Genomic DNA, 18,544 nt, shown 5'->3' with positions numbered 1-18,544 from the left:
AGCCGGAAGTTGGGGAACCTCTGGGTGAGCCCTGAAAATTTATTTGGGTACTTGAGTCAGTTTGTGAAATGCATGAAGATAGTGGGAACACATGACAAGGTCCAGATTTTTGGGCATATGATGCAGCAAAATCTTTGAGTTGACATGATCCAGAAAAAGTGGAATTGACCGTTATATTATAGAGAAAGATTGCACCAAGCTCATACCCAAATAAGCTTATTATTGTGATTCATCTTTGTTCAATTTGTAGAAATTAATGAGGAGAGAAATAACATAAAGTTTTTTTTTATGATCTTATTACTAAAGTCAATAGATTTATTCATAGTTTGTAGAATCGCGATTCTACGTAGGATCGATTTAGGGTCAGGATCGGATCGGTCAGGATCGGATCGTAGAATCGTACGATCCTACCAAAAACCCTTAAAATTTTATCATACATGATTAATAATTAGAAAAAATACCTAAAAAACTCATTTACATATAAATAAATAACTAATTTTGTATATATATGCAATTGTTTACACTCAACATATCAAATTACATTACTACACGTACAAATTTAAATTAACTTGTAATTCAACTATCATTCTCGCATAGTAATAATATTTATATTTTCATATCATAAAATGAAAGAATATAAAATATCTATTAACACAATAATAATAACACATACAATGTCAAAAATATTTCCTTGATTTATAAGATAATTCAATTTAAATGTCAATAAAGCATCTAACGTATATAACAGAAGTTATTGAATCCTTTGATTCAAATATGAATGCCGGAAATAATCTTCTAAAGACTGGTTGATGTCACACAATACTAGACAATAGACATCCAAAAACTTATTATTTTGAGAAAAATAAATGACAAAATATTATTGATAAAAAAACTAACTCAAAAATAATTAAACATATATTTAAATAATTTAAAACTCTAATAAGATGAAAAAAAAGATAATGGTTAAGGATAAACTTTGAAATTTATTAAAGATCTCTGAACGAGCTTTAATTTGATATATTATAGGCCCCGTGGTTCAATCCGAGTCAAAAGTTATGACCTCTCAAAGCTTCCACCGATCCTGCTCCGATTCTGCTCCGATCCTGCTCCGATTCTACCGATTCTACTCCGATCCTACCGATCCTGCTGCGATCCTACTGCAAAAACGATTCTGCACGATCCTGGATCGATTTTGGGTTTCCGGATCGTAGGATCGTACGATCCTATGATCCAGATCGCGATTTTGCAAACTATGGGTTTATTTATACAAATTGTCCAATATAATAATGAAAAGATTAAATAAGGTATACAATCATAATAATTATAAACATAGTAATATAATAGACTTGGAAATATTATTTTTCTTATTTAATTCATGTCGATCTTGATTGTGTGCTAAATATAATAAATTTCAATTGAATGAAATCAATTAAAGATTATTTCCATTATTGTCATTACCCCCTGACAAACTCAACGGGAGTGCTGAACGTTAAGTTTGAGTGCTAACTTGGTGAAACATTGTCTAGCTAATGACTTAGTAAATATATCAGCAATTTGATCTTCCGTAGAGATATAAGAAACCGAAAGTTGTCGAGTCGCTACACTCGCGAACAAAATGAAAATCAATCTCTACATGCTTGGTACGAACATGAAAAATCGGATTTGACGCAAAATAAGTTGCTCCAATATTATCACACCATATTTTAGGCGTAGCAGTTGAGAAAAAGTGTAATTCTGAAAGAAGAGATTGTAGCCAAATAATTTCTGATCTTGCGTTAGCGAGAGCTTTATATTCAGTTTCAATACTCGAGCGAAAGACTGTAGGTTGCTTCTTTGAAAGTCAGGAAACAAGATTTCACCCAAGAAATATAGCATATCCACTAATAAAACGTCTATCTCCGGGAGATCCAGCTCAATCTGCATCACTGTAGGCAATAAACTCTCATGAAGACTGACGATATAAAAGAAGATCATGTAGAATAGTGCCTTTGAGATATCGAAGAATTCGCTTAACACCTTCCCAATGATGTTCAGTAAGAGCATGCATAAATTGACAGACATTGTAACACCCGTCCTCCCTGCTTCCTAAGAGTTGGGTTACTTTCTTTCACTTTTACTTCTTCTTTAATTTAAGCGCTACTCTACTTGGCAATAATTAAATGAATTTCTTTTACTCTTTAAAATGAATCCACATACAATGCATCAATTAGCATACCTCACGTGCTAAAAGTATCAATTTGTAAAAACTAATTAAGCATTTCTTCATTTTATTACTTTAGAATCTCATGCATATTTCTTAAAAGACATGAAATCGTAATATCCAACAAACATTAACTAAAACTAATCTATTTCATCACTAACAACAGAAATACTAAACAATATCCAACATATGCAAAATTAACAATTTATAAAATCTTATGAATAAAAAGTAAACTCTATAAATTTTCTAAGTAATTTAAAGAAAAATCTTAATATGTTCTTAGCAAATTCCCAAGGCTTTCCATAGTCCAAGCATCACACACACCATCACGCACCCCCTTGTCGCTTTCCTTCAAATTTGTTTTCCTTTTCCTTTGTCTGCAGTAAGAGGAAATGCAACTAATAAGCAACAAGGCTTAGTAAGTACTACCTAGCTCACAAAAATCTCGAGATGTGCAAGCATGTTTTTTAAAAATACTTTTCATGCCAGAATCTTTACTACTACTTACACTGATGGTACATGTAAACATGCATAAATACTTTCGTACTAATAGAGGAACTAAAACAGGTTTAACTCAAGGAAACATGCATATACAAGCATTTAACTTTCTTAAACATATACAAACATTTAACTTTTTTAAACATATACAAGCACTTAACTTCCTTAAACTCACTTTTTCTGAACTTAACTTGAAACTTGGAAATTCTTTAACTTGAAAACTTTGCTAAAGCATATACTTGAAAATAAATAGCTTCACTTGGGATCTCTAAGGCGTAAGTACCATCTTATGCGCGTTCCCTAATAGGTTGGGGCAGCGAGACACCAATCCTAAAAGAGCAGACCTTGGTCTACCAGGGCCAAGACCTTGGAATTGGACACCTGGATTTATTTACGACAACCTTGGAAGTCGGGTACTGACCTTTCAAAGTAAAATATCTTAATTACTTCTTCTTTAAATGTCTTGGCATTTTAACAAGCACCTTGTGTGCCAGAATCCCTAAAGTCTTGACTTTGGGATCTACTTAAGGCCTTGGCCTTTTTCTTTCTTTTCTTTATCTTTCTTATACTTCTCCTAAGCCCACCATACTGATTGGGTATTCTTCCATATGCATCTACAAGTGAAATCAACTAGGTAACACACAATCATGCATAGAACACAAAAGAAATCTGCACATATAATATTTCTACGACGAGAAATCAATGGAAAACACCTCTTACTGTAAGTGAGCGGTACTTACAGTGTTATCTTGAACTTACTAACGCGAAACCTCTCTAGGATTCCGATGAAACTTGAGATCCTCGCGCTTTGCTTACGTCCACGCGTTCCTCTCGTCGAGACGAGTCGAAAAATATCAAAAGCTCCCTCGAAGCTCGTCCTAGCCGGCCACCACAGGAAGCCCTAAACTTCTTTTGTTTTTTTTTCGCCCAAGCCAAGGAGGAGTCGGCGCACGGGAGGAAGAGGAAAGATTAGGTCGAGGAAATCTCATTATTTCACTTAAGTTCTTCTATTTATGCTTAGGGACGTATTTATTTCTACATAAAATTATTCTGCTCTTTTTTCTTTTAGCATGCCCCTGTTGGGACACTTGGTCATCCTAAATATTCTTAAGACTTTGCTTACTAAGGTCTCGGCTTGACAATTTTTTGCCACAACTTTATTTCTTTTGGTAAAAATATCAAACGACCTTCGAAAATTTTATAAAAATACTCTAAAAATTTATAAAAATCTCTAGAATATTTCTAAAGCATTTCTAAATATTTATAAGCACTTTTAGAACTCAAAACAAGAAAATTTGGGGTGTTACAGACATGATTCACAACGAAAGCAATATCAAGTCATGTAATTGTGACATATTGTAGAGCACAACAATACTACGGTAGATCTGGGGGCAGACATCAAAGAGGAGGATGAAGGTGCAGTGAAACTACCCTCAATGATTGGTGTGAAGATAGGACGTGCACCATCCATTTTAACTCGTTGTAGGGGCCCAGTAATGTATTTGCTTTGAGAGAGAAGACAACCTTCATAATGTGAGAGAAACTCTATGCCAAGGAAAAAACAAGCATTGCCAAGATCCCGAATAAGAAACTCTTGACGGAGAAGATGTAGTAAAGTAGTAATGTCGTTTTGATCACTACCAGTTATTAATATATCATCCACATAAATCAGAACAAATATTGAAATTTTCTCATGGCATTTGTAGAATAGAGAAGAGTCTGTTTTTAAGCTAGAAAATCCTTGTGTATGAAGCCAAGTAGATAAACGATGAAACCATACATGAGGTACTTGTTGAAGACCATATATAGATTTCTGAAGTTGACACACATGTGTTGAAAGTTACGGATGGATGAATCCAGGATGTTGCTTATATAAACAGTTTCTTCAAGATATCCATGAAGGAAAGCATTAGAAACATCTAATTAACGTATTGGCCAATTGAAGCTTACAGGTATAGATAGTAGCAATCTGATAGTTGTAATTTTGATGACTGGACTAAAATTATCATTGAAGTCAATACCTAGTTGTTGATTAAAGCATTTAGCAACAAGGCGAGCTTTGTAACGTTCAATAGAACCATCTGCACGATACTTAATTTGGTAAACCCATTTAGAGCCCACAATATTCATAGATGGGGTACGAGGGACTAAGCGTCAGGTTGCATTACGAAGAAGAGCATCAAATTCTGTAGCCATCGCAGCACACCAATTTGGATCTTTTACTGCCTGTGTAAAACTAAAATGTTCAACAAAATTTGAAGAAACAATAAGAACACGTGGAAGAGGACAACGAGTGGAAATTGGTTGACTTCATGCATAAATATCGCTTAGAGGAAGCATCCGTCGAGGAATATCATCATCAGAGCTACTCGGAGATTAGTGGTCTGACAGATGAGAATCAGAACTAGAGAGTGGATTACCACTAGCCGTCGAGTCTACAGGAACTTATGGAGATGGAGCAGGACCTAAAATATCATCCCCACTTGTACTTTCAATATGTCCCGATGAATCAATATGTGGGGCTTCTAGTATGTTGCTTGGTGATATTAGATAATTACCGTGATTATCCGAAGGAGGATCTGAGGTAGCAACTGCAAACGGAAATAGAGATTCATCAAAAGTAACATGTTGAGAAATATATATCCGACCGGTCGAAATATGGAGGCAACGGTACCCATGATGCAAATTACTATAACCAAGGAAAACACATTATAAAGAGCGAGGGTTTAACTTGTGCTTAGAGTAAGGTCGTAGCCAAGGATAACATGCACAACCAAAGATACGAAAGAAGAAGTAATCTGGAAGACAATTATAAAGTCTTTCCAAGGGGCACTTATTTTGAAGTAGTGGAGTGAGTAAACGATTGATAAAGTAGACCGCGGTTTGGACGACATCATCCCAAAATTTATGAGGAACCGAGGCATGATTAAGAAGAGATAAGGCAGTTTCAACTACATGACGATGTTTTCTCTCGACGAATCCATTTTGTTCAGGAATGTGGGAACAAAAGACTCGATGGATGATGCCAGAGGAAATAAGATGACGATGAAGCGCTTGATACTCTCAACCCCAATCAGAATGAAGGGAGACAATTTTACGATCAAAATAGCGCTCAACCTGTTTTTGAAAATGACAAAAAATATCAAACAGATAAGATTTTCTTTTCATAGGAAAAATTCAAGTAAACTTGCTGAAATTGTCAATAAAAATAACATAATAAAGAAAACCTTGATTAAATAGAATAGGAGCAGGACCCCACACATCAGAGTGAATAATTTCTAAAGGAAAACTAGAAGTGCGAGAAGAAGACACAAAAGGTAATTTATGAGATTTTACTTTCATGCAAGCTTCACATAAATGAGAAGAGGAGGCTAAAGAAAATTGGTAAACTATACTGGTTAATGATATTCTGAACAACATGTAGAGACGGATGACCAAGACGTGCGTGCCAAGAGAATTTATCAGTGCGTTCTCCAACAAACGCATTAGTATAGGTGGGTTGAAGATGATAAAGACCGTCTTTAATATTTTCTTGAAGTAGAATATTTCCTGTTGTGGGATCCTTCACAAGACAATGATGAGAATGAAATTCAAAGAACACATTATTATCAAGAGCAAACTGACAGACGAAAAGTAAATTTTTAATAATAGAAGGAACATGAAGAGTGTTGCGCATGCGAAAAGTACGACCGATGAGTGAAAAGATGTATTTTCAATGTAAGTAATTTACAAACCTGAGTCATTACCTATCTGTACCATGTCGGGTCCATCATAAGGCGAAGCTTCTATGATAATATTATATTCCGGTGTAACATGATGAGTTGCTCCAGAATCCAGATGTCATCCTGGGTTCTCAAGAGTCGATGAAACTATATTAGGAGAGATAGAATATGAGAATGCTCAAGAATGAGACGACTGAGCTGTAGAATGCCAAGAAGGTGGTGATCGATTTGAACATGCATACTCTCCTTGTGATATAGTTGGTTGCCCCAATGCTGCAGGACCACCAGCAAAATTTGAGTCAAATCTTTTAGGACATTGAATTTCAATATGTCCAACTCTGAGGACATCTTCTCCGACTATAAGACCAATCAAATCTTCTAAAGTAATGATGACCAGTATGACCAACGATGTGACAAATTTGATACCGGTCTAAACCTTGGTATCGTTAAACCTTGATATCATTGAGAATTAGACATCGAAAAATAAATAATTGACTTTGATGAAAAGGATGAAAAGTAGCGGTGATGGAATCTCGGATTGTTGGCGTCGAAATTGACAGTAAAGGAAGTTTGCAAAGCTCGGATGTGGCGGTGACGATGCAAGAAAAGGAAATATTTTGTTTTTTTCACTCTTTTTTTTTTCTCTCTGTGCTCTTTCTCTCTCTGTTTGTTTTTTTTCCTTTTTTTCGCTTTTTCCTGTTTTTTTTTGGGGTTTTTTTTTTGTTTTTTTTTTAGTTTTTTTTTTTTTTTTCTCACGTTTTTTTCCCTTTTTTTTTGTTTTTTTTTCACTGTGGATTTAAGAAAAGGAGGTGAAAAAATAAAATAAAAATAAAATAGATAAATACTTATCGAAAGCTTCCGAGGTTGTCGTATTGTAATTGATGATATCAAATCAATATGTAGAAACTTCTTTTGGTGACAGTAAAGAGGACGGGATGTCGAGTCCTCCTTAGATGGAGGTAGCAACAAGGTGGATTTCTTTTCGTGAGCGACAGGAGGAAGAAGAAACAAGGAATGGATTAATAGAGGAAGCAGTGGAAGAGAGTAGAAAAGAAAATAAAAAGAAAAAATAGATGTAAAGAATCATATCTATGATATCATGTAGAAATTAATAAATAGAGGAGAGAAATAACATAAAGCTTTTTGATGATATTATTATTAAAGTTAATAGACTTATTTATATAAATTGTCCAACACAATAATGGAAAGATTAAATAAGACATATAATCATAATAATAATATAATAAATCTCAAAATATTATTTTTTTTATTTAACGTATATCGATCTTTATTGTATGTCAACTATAATAAATTTCAATTGATTAAAATCAATTAAAAATTATTTTCATTATTATCATTACAACTCAACTCAGCTCCAGTTGAGGCAGCTGTTTACTAGTTTACTTTTTGGTGTCACCACTTACTAGAAGCAGGATTATACAAAGGGTAAAGTTTATTTAATATCACAGAGATGCTAAACTCCGTTTTTTTTCTCCTGCCTAGATCTCTTCTGGCATGTGAGAATGTCCTAGTTCTAGAGGAATAGGAAAACACTTGCCCAACTATTTTCACAAATATAGTCTTAACAAATGAGAAAAGTTCTCAACTGTATTGCTCATGATGGGAACAAAGTTTCAAGACCATAAAACATCTAATAGGTCATCAATAAGTTGTCCTAAATGATAACAACTTGATTCATCATGAATTTGAGCAGCCATCCTGCAGTATCTACTAGGTTCGATATGACTTGATGATATGAACAATAGAATAGGCACCATCCTAGGCGGCAATGAGGATTTAATTTTTGTCTTCTCGGATGGATCTAGTGTCTGACGCATGAGGTATTGTTATCATGAGGTTTGAGGTTCGAATCTTGACAAAGTATAGATAAATATCTCCCTTATGTGCTAGTTACTATTCCAAAGGCTAGTAATCGTCCGTGATTTATCTCTTCCGTGTTGATCTTAGAACGAATTGACGGGAACACTGAGGACGAGTATATTCGCCTTTTTGCCAATGAGGATTTAATTTCTATGCAACGCACTCTAATGCGATGCTTGCAGCATTCATGATGTTAGGTCGTCAATTGTGGTTCATATGTGTTTTTTAGATTTATTCTGATGATCGATAAAATTTTTTTATAAGATTGGACGGAGCATTTCAAGAATAGCCGAATTGTACAAATTGAATATTTAAATTTTATATATATAAAAATATATCACTTGATACCAATCTTCTTAGTTTGTATGTTTGTCAGGTTGTTCTTGATCTAACCTTTAATAAGTGAATCTTTCATTTTCTTGATCTAACCTTTAATAAGTGAATCTTTCATTTTTCAATCATCTATTAAATAAAGTGGCAGTGAACAAAAATATGTTTGGCCAAAACCTCGTATTATCATGGGTATAGCAAACATGCTATTCTCTTAAACACCTATTTCAGAGTAGAAACTTGACCTAATTTGGAAAACTAAATAAGTTATAATTTATGCCAAAAATTAGAAAAATTAAGCTAAAATAAGTTGCATATAAAGTAGGTCTTTATTGGTGAATGCTAAATGATTTGAGTTTAATTCTTCATTTGTTTTATATTTCAATTTAAAGTTTATATAATCAATTCAAAATAGTAAAATACGTGTATGGATCCATTAAAATTGAGTAAGCCAACTCTTTCGTAGGCTTGGGCCGCATAACCAGGCCGTTGGCCTAACTGAAGGCAGCTTTTCGATCCATGAAGCGATTTCTATCGATCGCATCGTTAATATGGCCCACAAAAAAAGACCGCTTAGACACAGCACGAACGGTGGATCGTCTATCAGCAGAATGATGAACGGCCCAAACAAAGAACTAATGTCTTGGGAAAGAAGTCGCCCCAACCTCCCGATCCTATATATGTCCCCACTCGGCCTGGGCCGACAACGGCCTGGCTTCTGGGATTCTTCGCTTCCTCCGCCTTTCTCACCTTCGGCTGGTCGCGATCCAATGGCGAATCAAGGCGAGGGTTCCTCTTCCGATCCGTGAGTTTCCTTCCTCGTGGATGTTAGAATGTTTCTTTCGGGTTGGATCTGAATCTGGGGTTCCGATTTGTCGAGTGCTTTCTTATTTTTTTTTTCTTGGAAAATTGGGTGGATGCCTCAGCAGCAAGGGAAAGAAGGATTACAGCACGGCGATTCTCGAGAAGAAGAAGGCACCTAACCGGCTGGTCGTCGATGAGGCTACTAACGATGATAATTCTGTGGTTGCCTTGCACCCTGAAACAATGGAGAAGCTTCAGCTCTTTCGTGGAGATACCATACTGTTGAAGGTGTGTATTGATGTCTTCTTTGATCTATCCTTTATAGAAGTTATGGATCTTTAAGCTTTCGTAAAGACTGTTAAATTTATAAGGCTAGAACTTGTTCGGTTGAGTTTTTTTTTTTTCTGCTGCGGATAAAGTGCTTGTGAGAGTTTAGGTTTTTGCCTTATATTGTTATGGAATTTTTGTTGCTTACTGGGGTAAGAATCCACGTGCACTTTGAGTTAGTTTACTGGAAATTATTCATTCTTGCGCTCCTTTTTAATCTTCAAATTTGAGATTGGAGTTGAAGATTTTCTTTTCTTTTCTTCTTACTTTTTTTTTTGTACAACGTGGAGAATGTCTCTATGATCTTGGTTGTAGTTCTACCTATAATTTGGACAATATTTTTGACCTAGCTTTGTTGCATTTGTATATGTAGGGTAAGAAAAGGAGGGATACTATCTGTATTGCTCTCGCTGATGAGACATGTGATGAGCCAAAAATCCGGATGAACAAAGTTGTCAGATCAAACCTTAGGGTGAGGCTTGGGGATGTTGTCTCAGTTCATCAATGCCAAGATGTCAAGTATGGGAAGCGTGTTCATATACTGCCAATTGATGACACAATTGAAGGAGTGACGGGGAACCTGTTTGATGCATATTTGAAACGTAAGTTATGCTAAATATTTTCATTATTGGATTGAGGTACTTTTTGGTTTTGATTGCTGATAGTGTATAAATTGTCATTGTCATCATCATACCCCAGACCAAACTCATTTCTACATCTGTTGGCCAGTCTTCTAAATTTATTTGACTGCAATGCAACACTCAACTGATACATCCTTTATATAATTTGTCTTCATATGTCAGTTTAATTAGTTACTAAGAACCTCAACTTTGCAGGTAAAATGGATAATTTTCTATTATCAAGGTTATAATGCATCTGGAGTCACTTCTTTCTCTCTATTATGCTTCACTCTGATGATATCCTGTTGGATGGTTTAGAATCTTGCAGTTTCTTTCCTTTTTAACTTATTTTAATCTTCACTTAACAGATAATCATTATTCTCTGCAATTTGAAAAACTTCTTTTGGATAAATAATAATCTAACATTCTTATTGAATATCTATTGCAATATACCTTTGTGGACAGTTTATGTTTAGTGCAATATGTCATGATCAATTTATTCAAGAGTTGCATCTAGTGGATAGTGAAGCTATTTGTAAACTCTAGTAGGAAAATCTTAATCTACTAGTTGAGATTGATAATTTAACTACATCACTAACCTATTCTAGTGTAGCATACTTTTATTTATTGATGTAATCTACCATGGTAATAATTTTTAATGTTGTTTCTTTCTACTTGTTTTATCTCGAGAAATTACCTAATAGGCTACTACTTAGAATGACTCTTTATACCTCCATGCTTTGCCCATTTTAGTTCTGATTTGGTTTTTCGACATGACCAAGTGATGAGATGGGAGGTTGTTAATCATACATACCTGCTTAATTGCATGGTTGTCAAACCATATCCATATTGAGATCATATGGTCAAAATTTCTCAGGGGTAGTTGTATAAGAATGGTAGGATTAGTGAAATGGGAATGTGTTCAAATCTTTAAAAAATAATAATAATAACATTATTTCATATAATAAAAAGTGTTAAAGTTTGACCATATTATACTTCATTAAATACTAGATTATAGATAATGCAGATGGCTGAGTTTTATGGAGGGGATTGAGTCTGCTGTTGATTGTGTTAACTGTAGTCTCTCAATTGAAAATGACCAAAAGAGAGGTGAGGTGTTGGGCGATTACTTGTGAGCAGCGACAAGGTTGAGCAAATGTTACTTGATCTTGTATTAATAAATAGTGACGAGTCTAAGAATTCAAGAAGGGATTCAGTGAGCAGCATTAATTCTCTCTCCTTTCCATCGAGTCCACTGTTGGTTTAGAGTGGTTACTGCACTCTCTTTCAACAGATAGTAACTTTTCTCAATTGAAAATGACCAAAAGAGGGTTGAGGCTGAGTTAATTGAATGATTGCTTGTGAGCAGCAATGAGGTTGAGCAAACGGTACTAGAGCTCGATGAATAAAGAATGGTAAGTCTAAGAAATTCAAGTAGGGATTCTGTGAGCAGCAACAATTCTCTCGTCTTTCCTTGTTGTCCATTTGAATTTAAGATAAGCTTGATGGAATATTGATTTGATCTAGAATGTTAAATGTTAATGATGATCCTCTGGCCCCTCTAAATTCGAATTGATTTGTATTAAATCTAGCTGATTCCATCCAATTGTCAGTGAAATCATTTCAAGCTAATTTCTTTTAACCCATAGTAAACTTCATAATTGATTTTCATAAGATGGTCAATCTGTCAAAAAAAAAACCCTGCTTGACCATTGCTGATATTAATCTCGATCAACCTATCTGTATTAATATAAATCAATTTTGATTACAATGGTTAAATTTTGGCATCAACACTATACATCAGTGATTTCTTATTCTCCTGGTAAAACTCGACCAATTAATTTGAGGAGCCTATAGATGCTGATGAATAAGCCTATTGATATTTTTTATTTGGGTTATTTTTTCAGTATATCATGGCATACTCTCGTCTGGTTACCAGCCTAGATCTTCACAGACTTAATCTACTGGATTAATTGCATTAACATTTGTTGATTTCTCAATTGGAAAATTATCAATTATTTTCTGATATAATTCATTGGACATTGCTAAGCTTCTGTGCCGACTTGCTAATGTATTATTATTATTGGTGAAATCTGGTACATCTTCTGACTGTGTTCAGCTTGCTTTCCTGATTTCCCATTAACAATTTTCTTTGCAGCATACTTTCTGGAGGCATATCGTCCTGTTAGGAAAGGAGATCTCTTCCTTGTCAGGGGAGGGATGAGAAGTGTTGAGTTTAAGGTTATAGAGACTGATCCTGCGGAATACTGTATTGTTGCGCCTGACACAGAGATTTTCTGTGAGGGGGAACCTATAAAGAGGGAGGATGAAGACAGACTTGATGAGGTGGGTTATGATGATGTTGGAGGAGTTAGAAAACAAATGGCTCAAATAAGAGAGTTAGTTGAGCTACCTCTTAGGCACCCTCAATTGTTTAAGTCAATTGGTGTCAAGCCACCAAAAGGCATATTATTGTATGGACCACCTGGTTCTGGAAAGACATTGATAGCTAGAGCAGTTGCAAATGAAACTGGAGCTTTCTTTTTCTGCATTAATGGCCCTGAGATCATGTCAAAACTTGCTGGTGAAAGTGAGAGCAATCTGAGAAAGGCTTTTGAAGAAGCAGAGAAAAATGCACCGTCAATTATTTTTATTGATGAGATTGATTCAATTGCTCCCAAGAGAGACAAAACTGGCGGGGAAGTTGAGAGGCGTATAGTTTCTCAACTTTTGACACTAATGGACGGTTTGAAATCTCGTGCTCATGTGATTGTCATTGGGGCTACAAACAGGCCAAATAGCATTGATCCAGCTCTCAGAAGATTTGGAAGGTTTGACAGGGAAATTGATATTGGTGTCCCAGATGAAGTTGGACGGTTGGAGGTTCTTCGGATTCACACCAAGAATATGAAGCTAGCTGAAGATGTATTAACCTTTGCCTCTTATTTGCTTTATAAATATATTATTTCAATTTAATATGTTATATGTATAATCATATAATGCAGGTTGATTTAGAAAGGATTTCTAAGGATACTCACGGTTATGTTGGAGCTGACCTTGCAGCACTCTGCACTGAAGCTGCTCTACAATGCATTCGTGAAAAGATGGACATAATTGACTTGGAGGATGAATCTATTGATGCTGAGATTCTCAATTCTATGTCTGTTACAAATGAACATTTCAAGACTGCTCTTGGAACAAGCAATCCATCTGCTTTACGTGAGACTGTAAGGATCACCTATCATTTCTCAATTCTTGAAACTGGGATTGTTGTTTCTTTGTTCATCAACTACTTGTTTCCTAGTAGCTTTTGACACTGTTGGAAGGGCTTTAGGGAAAAGGTTTTTTGAGAATGGAATTAAAAATAATTTTTGAAAATGAAAAATTTTAACTCGTGAAATTCTAGTTAGCTTGTAATCTGCAATGTTAAATTCCAGAAACCCCTAATTTTTAATGCATTATGGTTGTGATGATTTCTTATTATTACTTGGTGCTTTGTCAGGTTGTTGAAGTGCCTAATGTCAGCTGGGATGATATTGGTGGTTTGGAGAATGTCAAGAGGGAGCTGCAAGAGGTAATCTTCTGGGGTAATTGTATTAATCATACCTTTAAGAATGTTTGCCAACGATGATTTTTTATTATTTTCTCCATTTCTTACAGACTGTGCAGTACCCAGTTGAGCATCCTGAGAAGTTTGAGAAGTTTGGGATGTCCCCATCCAAGGGTGTTTTGTTTTATGGGCCACCTGGTTGTGGAAAAACTTTGTTAGCTAAGGCCATTGCTAATGAGTGCCAGGCAAATTTTATCAGTGTCAAGGGTCCTGAATTACTGACCATGTGGTTCGGTGAGAGTGAAGCAAATGTACGTGAAATCTTTGACAAAGCACGTCAATCTGCACCTTGTGTTCTCTTTTTTGATGAGCTTGACTCCATTGCAACTCAGGTCATCTGTTATTTCCCCTCATAGCTCTGCCTTTCTTTACCTTAGGAACCATAATGATCATAATCTTTCAATCCATTGCAGAGAGGCAGTAGTGTCGGTGATGCTGGAGGTGCTGCTGATAGGGTTCTCAACCAGCTACTGACAGAAATGGATGGCATGAATGCCAAGAAAACTGTCTTCATTATAGGAGCAACTAACAGACCTGATATAATAGACCCTGCATTGCTTAGACCAGGTCGTTTGGACCAATTGATTTATATTCCTTTGCCAGATGAGGCTTCAAGATACCAAATATTTAAGGCTTGTGTAAGGAAATCTCCTGTGTCAAAAGATGTTGACCTAGCTGTTCTCGCCAAGTACACTCAGGGATTTAGTGGCGCCGATATCACGGAAATTTGCCAACGTGCATGCAAGTATGCTATTAGAGAGAACATTGAGAAGGTATGCTTCTACTTCTGGTTTTTTCTATTTGTCTGTTAACATATGATTGATTATGCTTGAAGCATAATACTTATATTTCCATGTGATGTGACAACTATTTGTCTCCTCCATGGGACTCTCGAAATCTGCAATGATTGATAATGCTAAGTTTGGGATTGTGTTCCCAAAGTTTGCTTTCATGGACCAAAGCAGTTAAAAAGGAGTTTGGTTTACTAGTGCTAACATTGCTTTGAGTTAATTTTTCACATCTCGGTGGGGGATTGGGGGACTGTTTTACAAGGTTGCTTTTGCAAAGCAGTTGTTAAATACTTATAATGGTTAATATAAAAATTAGATAAATGTTCAAACATTAATATCAAATAAATATTTAATATCCAACATTTAAAATTTAGGTAAATACCAGCTTGGACCAACAAATAGTATTTTATTTTGAATATAAAATCATAAAATAGAACTTTTTATATTTAAAATAGGAATACCACAAAATATTGAATTATATTGCATATTAACAAAATTCTAAAACTATTTATTCTCCATAAATTATAAAAGAGATGGAGATAGATGTTATCATTATTGTACTTGACAAGTGTCTTCTAAATATACTTTTATCAAACATTGAAGGTATAAAGTTGCTTTGTGAAGCAATTTTGAGAATCAGGTTACCTAAGAAATTTTTTTAGACAATGCAGCAGATTGTTTTTCCTAATGCATTAGAAATATACTTTTATCGAACATTGTAAGGTATAAAGTTGCTTTGTGAAGCAATTTTGAGACTCAGGTTACCTGAGAAATTTTTTTTAGACAATGCAGCAGATTGTTTTTCCTAATGCATTAGTAATACAAATGCTTGTGACACACCCAGTCTAAATATGTTAAGCAGAAATTCCTCTTAAGAGAAAAGATTGAGCATTATTTATTAGAGACTAATTTGTTTGCAAAATTTTCCAATTTCTTAGTTCTATTTCATCCAATTTCTTTATTTCTGAAGCATCACATATATGTATAATCAAAGTTACATTCCCGTGATCCTGATGCAAGTAATGTATTTATGTGCATTAGATCTTTGGAAGTTTAAATTGCCCGACATCTGGTTACCATGGAGATTCATTTCTTGAAAATCTAGTTTGAGCTGTACAAAAATCTCTAGGCAAAGCAATTTACTTTGATGAATTGGTAGCTCACATATAACACTGAGGCAATATAGTAACTATGCAAATATCACTGTTAATGTGCATTGGATCCTGAATAAATGCTTTGTGCTTCAGTTTTTCTGATCCCAGAGGCTGTTACTAAATCTCGTCGTCATCTATTCATTGCAGGACATTGAAAGGGAGAAGAAGAAGAGTGAGAATCCTGAAGCAATGGAAGAAGATGAGGTTGAAGCAGCAGCAGAGATCAAAGCTGTCCATTTTGAGGAATCTATGAAGTTTGCACGACGCAGCGTTAGTGATGCAGACATTCGGAAGTACCAAGCTTTTGCTCAGACTTTGCAGCAATCAAGGGGGTTCGGCTCAGAGTTCCGCTTCTCAGAACGATCTGAACCGGCATCTGGTAACACAGCATCAGATCCTTTCACAGCAGGTGCTGCTGATGACGACGACGATCTATATAGTTAATCTATGGGAATGCTATTTTTCTCTCTACATTTTATTGTGCTCCATATGGGGATGGAACTTTTAGGATCTCTTGAACGCTAGGAGCACCTGCTGGTGGGATTTTCACCTGTGGCCAAACTAATATATTTTCAGGTCTCTGTTATTATTTGACCCTTAATTACTAAGTTAAAAAAAGAACACAACACCGTTATCTTTAGATGTCCATTATCATTACGTTTTGTGTTGCATATTTCGAGTAAGTCATTCTATCGCTCTAGGATAATGTTGGAATCTTCTGTCAAATAAAACAAAGCGTCGGATGGCGTTGTCTTTTAAGAGTGGCTACACTGTCATCCACCTGTTCGTTCTACTGATCGTGCCGCCCTCTCACGGGCTATGAATGGCATTGTTGTCTTTAGAGTGGCGTAATGAAGCCGCAGTATGCTACACAACTATTATATTGCTACATGATAGTGCTGCATTGTTGTCTTTGAAGAGTGGCGTAATGAAGCTGCAGTATATCTGATAAATTTGAGATATTAGGTTGCTAGAGTCGTCCGTTAGAATATTTCAAGCTTAGTCGGCCCCAAGGACTTTACAAAAACAACCGTTCTACTGATCGCTAGCTGGAAGCTTAGCATCATCGTTGGCTTTTCATTCTTGCACTATCATTCTACAGTGCTATGCAAACCCTAGAGAGAATTGAAACGGATGTTTGTTTCACTTTCTAAAACTGATTAATTGCCATTGCACATCAATTCGATATTTATATGAAATGGATTTTCAGTAACAATTCCAGCGATGCATTCTCGTTGCTTTGCCGGAATGATCGTAACCATCTCGGATACACATCTATATACTTGCATCATTCACCCCATGAAGAAATGTTGATGCAAACAACTTTTGATCAAAGTTAACTAAGTTGTTCTAGCTTAGTTGACCAAGTTCGAGTTGATTTGTTTAAGTTTGAATGTTTGATCAATATATTTATCCCTGTCCGAAAGCGGAGAAGACGGAAAGCTGAGGATGTGGTTGGACACGGCGAAGACTCCACGTAGTCCTATAACACAGAAGTATCAGTGTCGGACCGGGAAGGAGTTCCCGACACTGACTCTCTAACACTCAAGTCAGTTTCCGGTGATGCAGAGAATAGTAGAGAATTGTAGTTAAAACGTGTAGAATAATGAAGTTGCACTACCTCCCTGTAGATGGAAACCTCCCTTTATAGTACCACTGTGGTGCTTGCGCACGCATGTCAAAGCGTGTATATATTTTTCCAAGTATCATATGAAAAGACATGTCAAAAAGTATCCCTAACACCTTTCTTTAAGCGAGCATGCATATCTCTGATGTAACAGTCTGAAAACTTTTACCATACGATTTGTCTGTGGAACATGTTCTGTTATCAGTGGCATAAACCTCCAAAAGAGTACGAGGAGATATACGGGTAGGTTCTATTGTAGGCTGACCATTGGTCACTCGACCGTGACACGCCCGCTCGATAGTGCTGCCCCAAGCACTCTCCCTTTATTTAGCTTTCTCGTTGTCGGAGGGTTGCCTCTCATCTAGACGGACACGCCTCCCACTCGACAAGGACGACGACCACATGATGTACTGCTTATTTGTCTCTTAACCTCGAGTTATCTGTTTGGCCTTACTCATCCGTTCGAACATGCCATCCACTCGGCCATAACTGGCCCGCTTGACCAGCTTTGACTCTTTCCTTGACTTTGACTTGCACGTCAGCCAGTTTTCCTGGCTTTGGCCTATCTTTGGTGGGGCCCCTCTTCATCACCGCATCAATGTTTATTAATTGAGTGAGATGTCAAGTCAAAGTTGATCGGATACTTAACGATAGAAAAGTTTAAGTGGATCATAGTTGATCAAACAGTTGATAATTAGAAATCAATAGGGAATTGATAAGAGGAAAGTCTAAGTGAGCATGGGCGGAACTTACACGAGTCCAGTGTGGGCAGTTGCTCACACTGGACCTAGACCAAAAAATAATAATACTATTAAGATTTATTTTTTTGGCCCTAAGCCAACCCCTAACTAATTGCTCCATGTCTTCTTCCCCTCTTCGCAACAAGTTCATGACAAATGACCATGTTCATGCGTGACGTGTCCATGCCGAAACTATAGAGGAACACGAGTTGGGAGAAAAGCATCGTATACGACCACGCT

At 36.0% G+C, this 18,544-nt stretch overlaps 1 protein-coding gene across 2 annotated transcripts; it reads left to right on the top strand.

Moving 5' to 3' along the window:
• Window positions 1-9,321: 9,321 nt before the first annotated feature.
• Window positions 9,322-16,577, top strand: LOC122006161 (cell division cycle protein 48 homolog). 2 transcript variants are annotated; one of them, XM_042561544.1, is made up of 9 exons: window positions 9,322-9,436; window positions 9,558-9,723; window positions 10,136-10,364; window positions 12,541-13,307; window positions 13,388-13,609; window positions 13,885-13,956; window positions 14,043-14,324; window positions 14,406-14,765; window positions 16,085-16,577. In XM_042561544.1, exons 1-9 carry the CDS (start codon window positions 9,402-9,404, stop codon window positions 16,379-16,381), a joined length of 2,430 nt encoding a protein of 809 aa, XP_042417478.1. In that variant the 5' UTR covers window positions 9,322-9,401; the 3' UTR covers window positions 16,382-16,577. The 2 variants fall into 2 exon arrangements, with proteins under 2 accessions (XP_042417478.1, XP_042417479.1); XM_042561545.1 differs by having other exon boundaries at window positions 9,323-9,436; window positions 9,561-9,723.
• Window positions 16,578-18,544: the final 1,967 nt, after the last annotated feature.

Source organism: Zingiber officinale, chromosome 7B (assembly GCF_018446385.1).
Source record: "Zingiber officinale cultivar Zhangliang chromosome 7B, Zo_v1.1, whole genome shotgun sequence".
NCBI lineage: Eukaryota > Viridiplantae > Streptophyta > Magnoliopsida > Zingiberales > Zingiberaceae > Zingiber > Zingiber officinale.
Note: the sequence above shows the minus strand (reverse complement) of the source record. Positions and strands in the feature narration are given on the sequence as shown.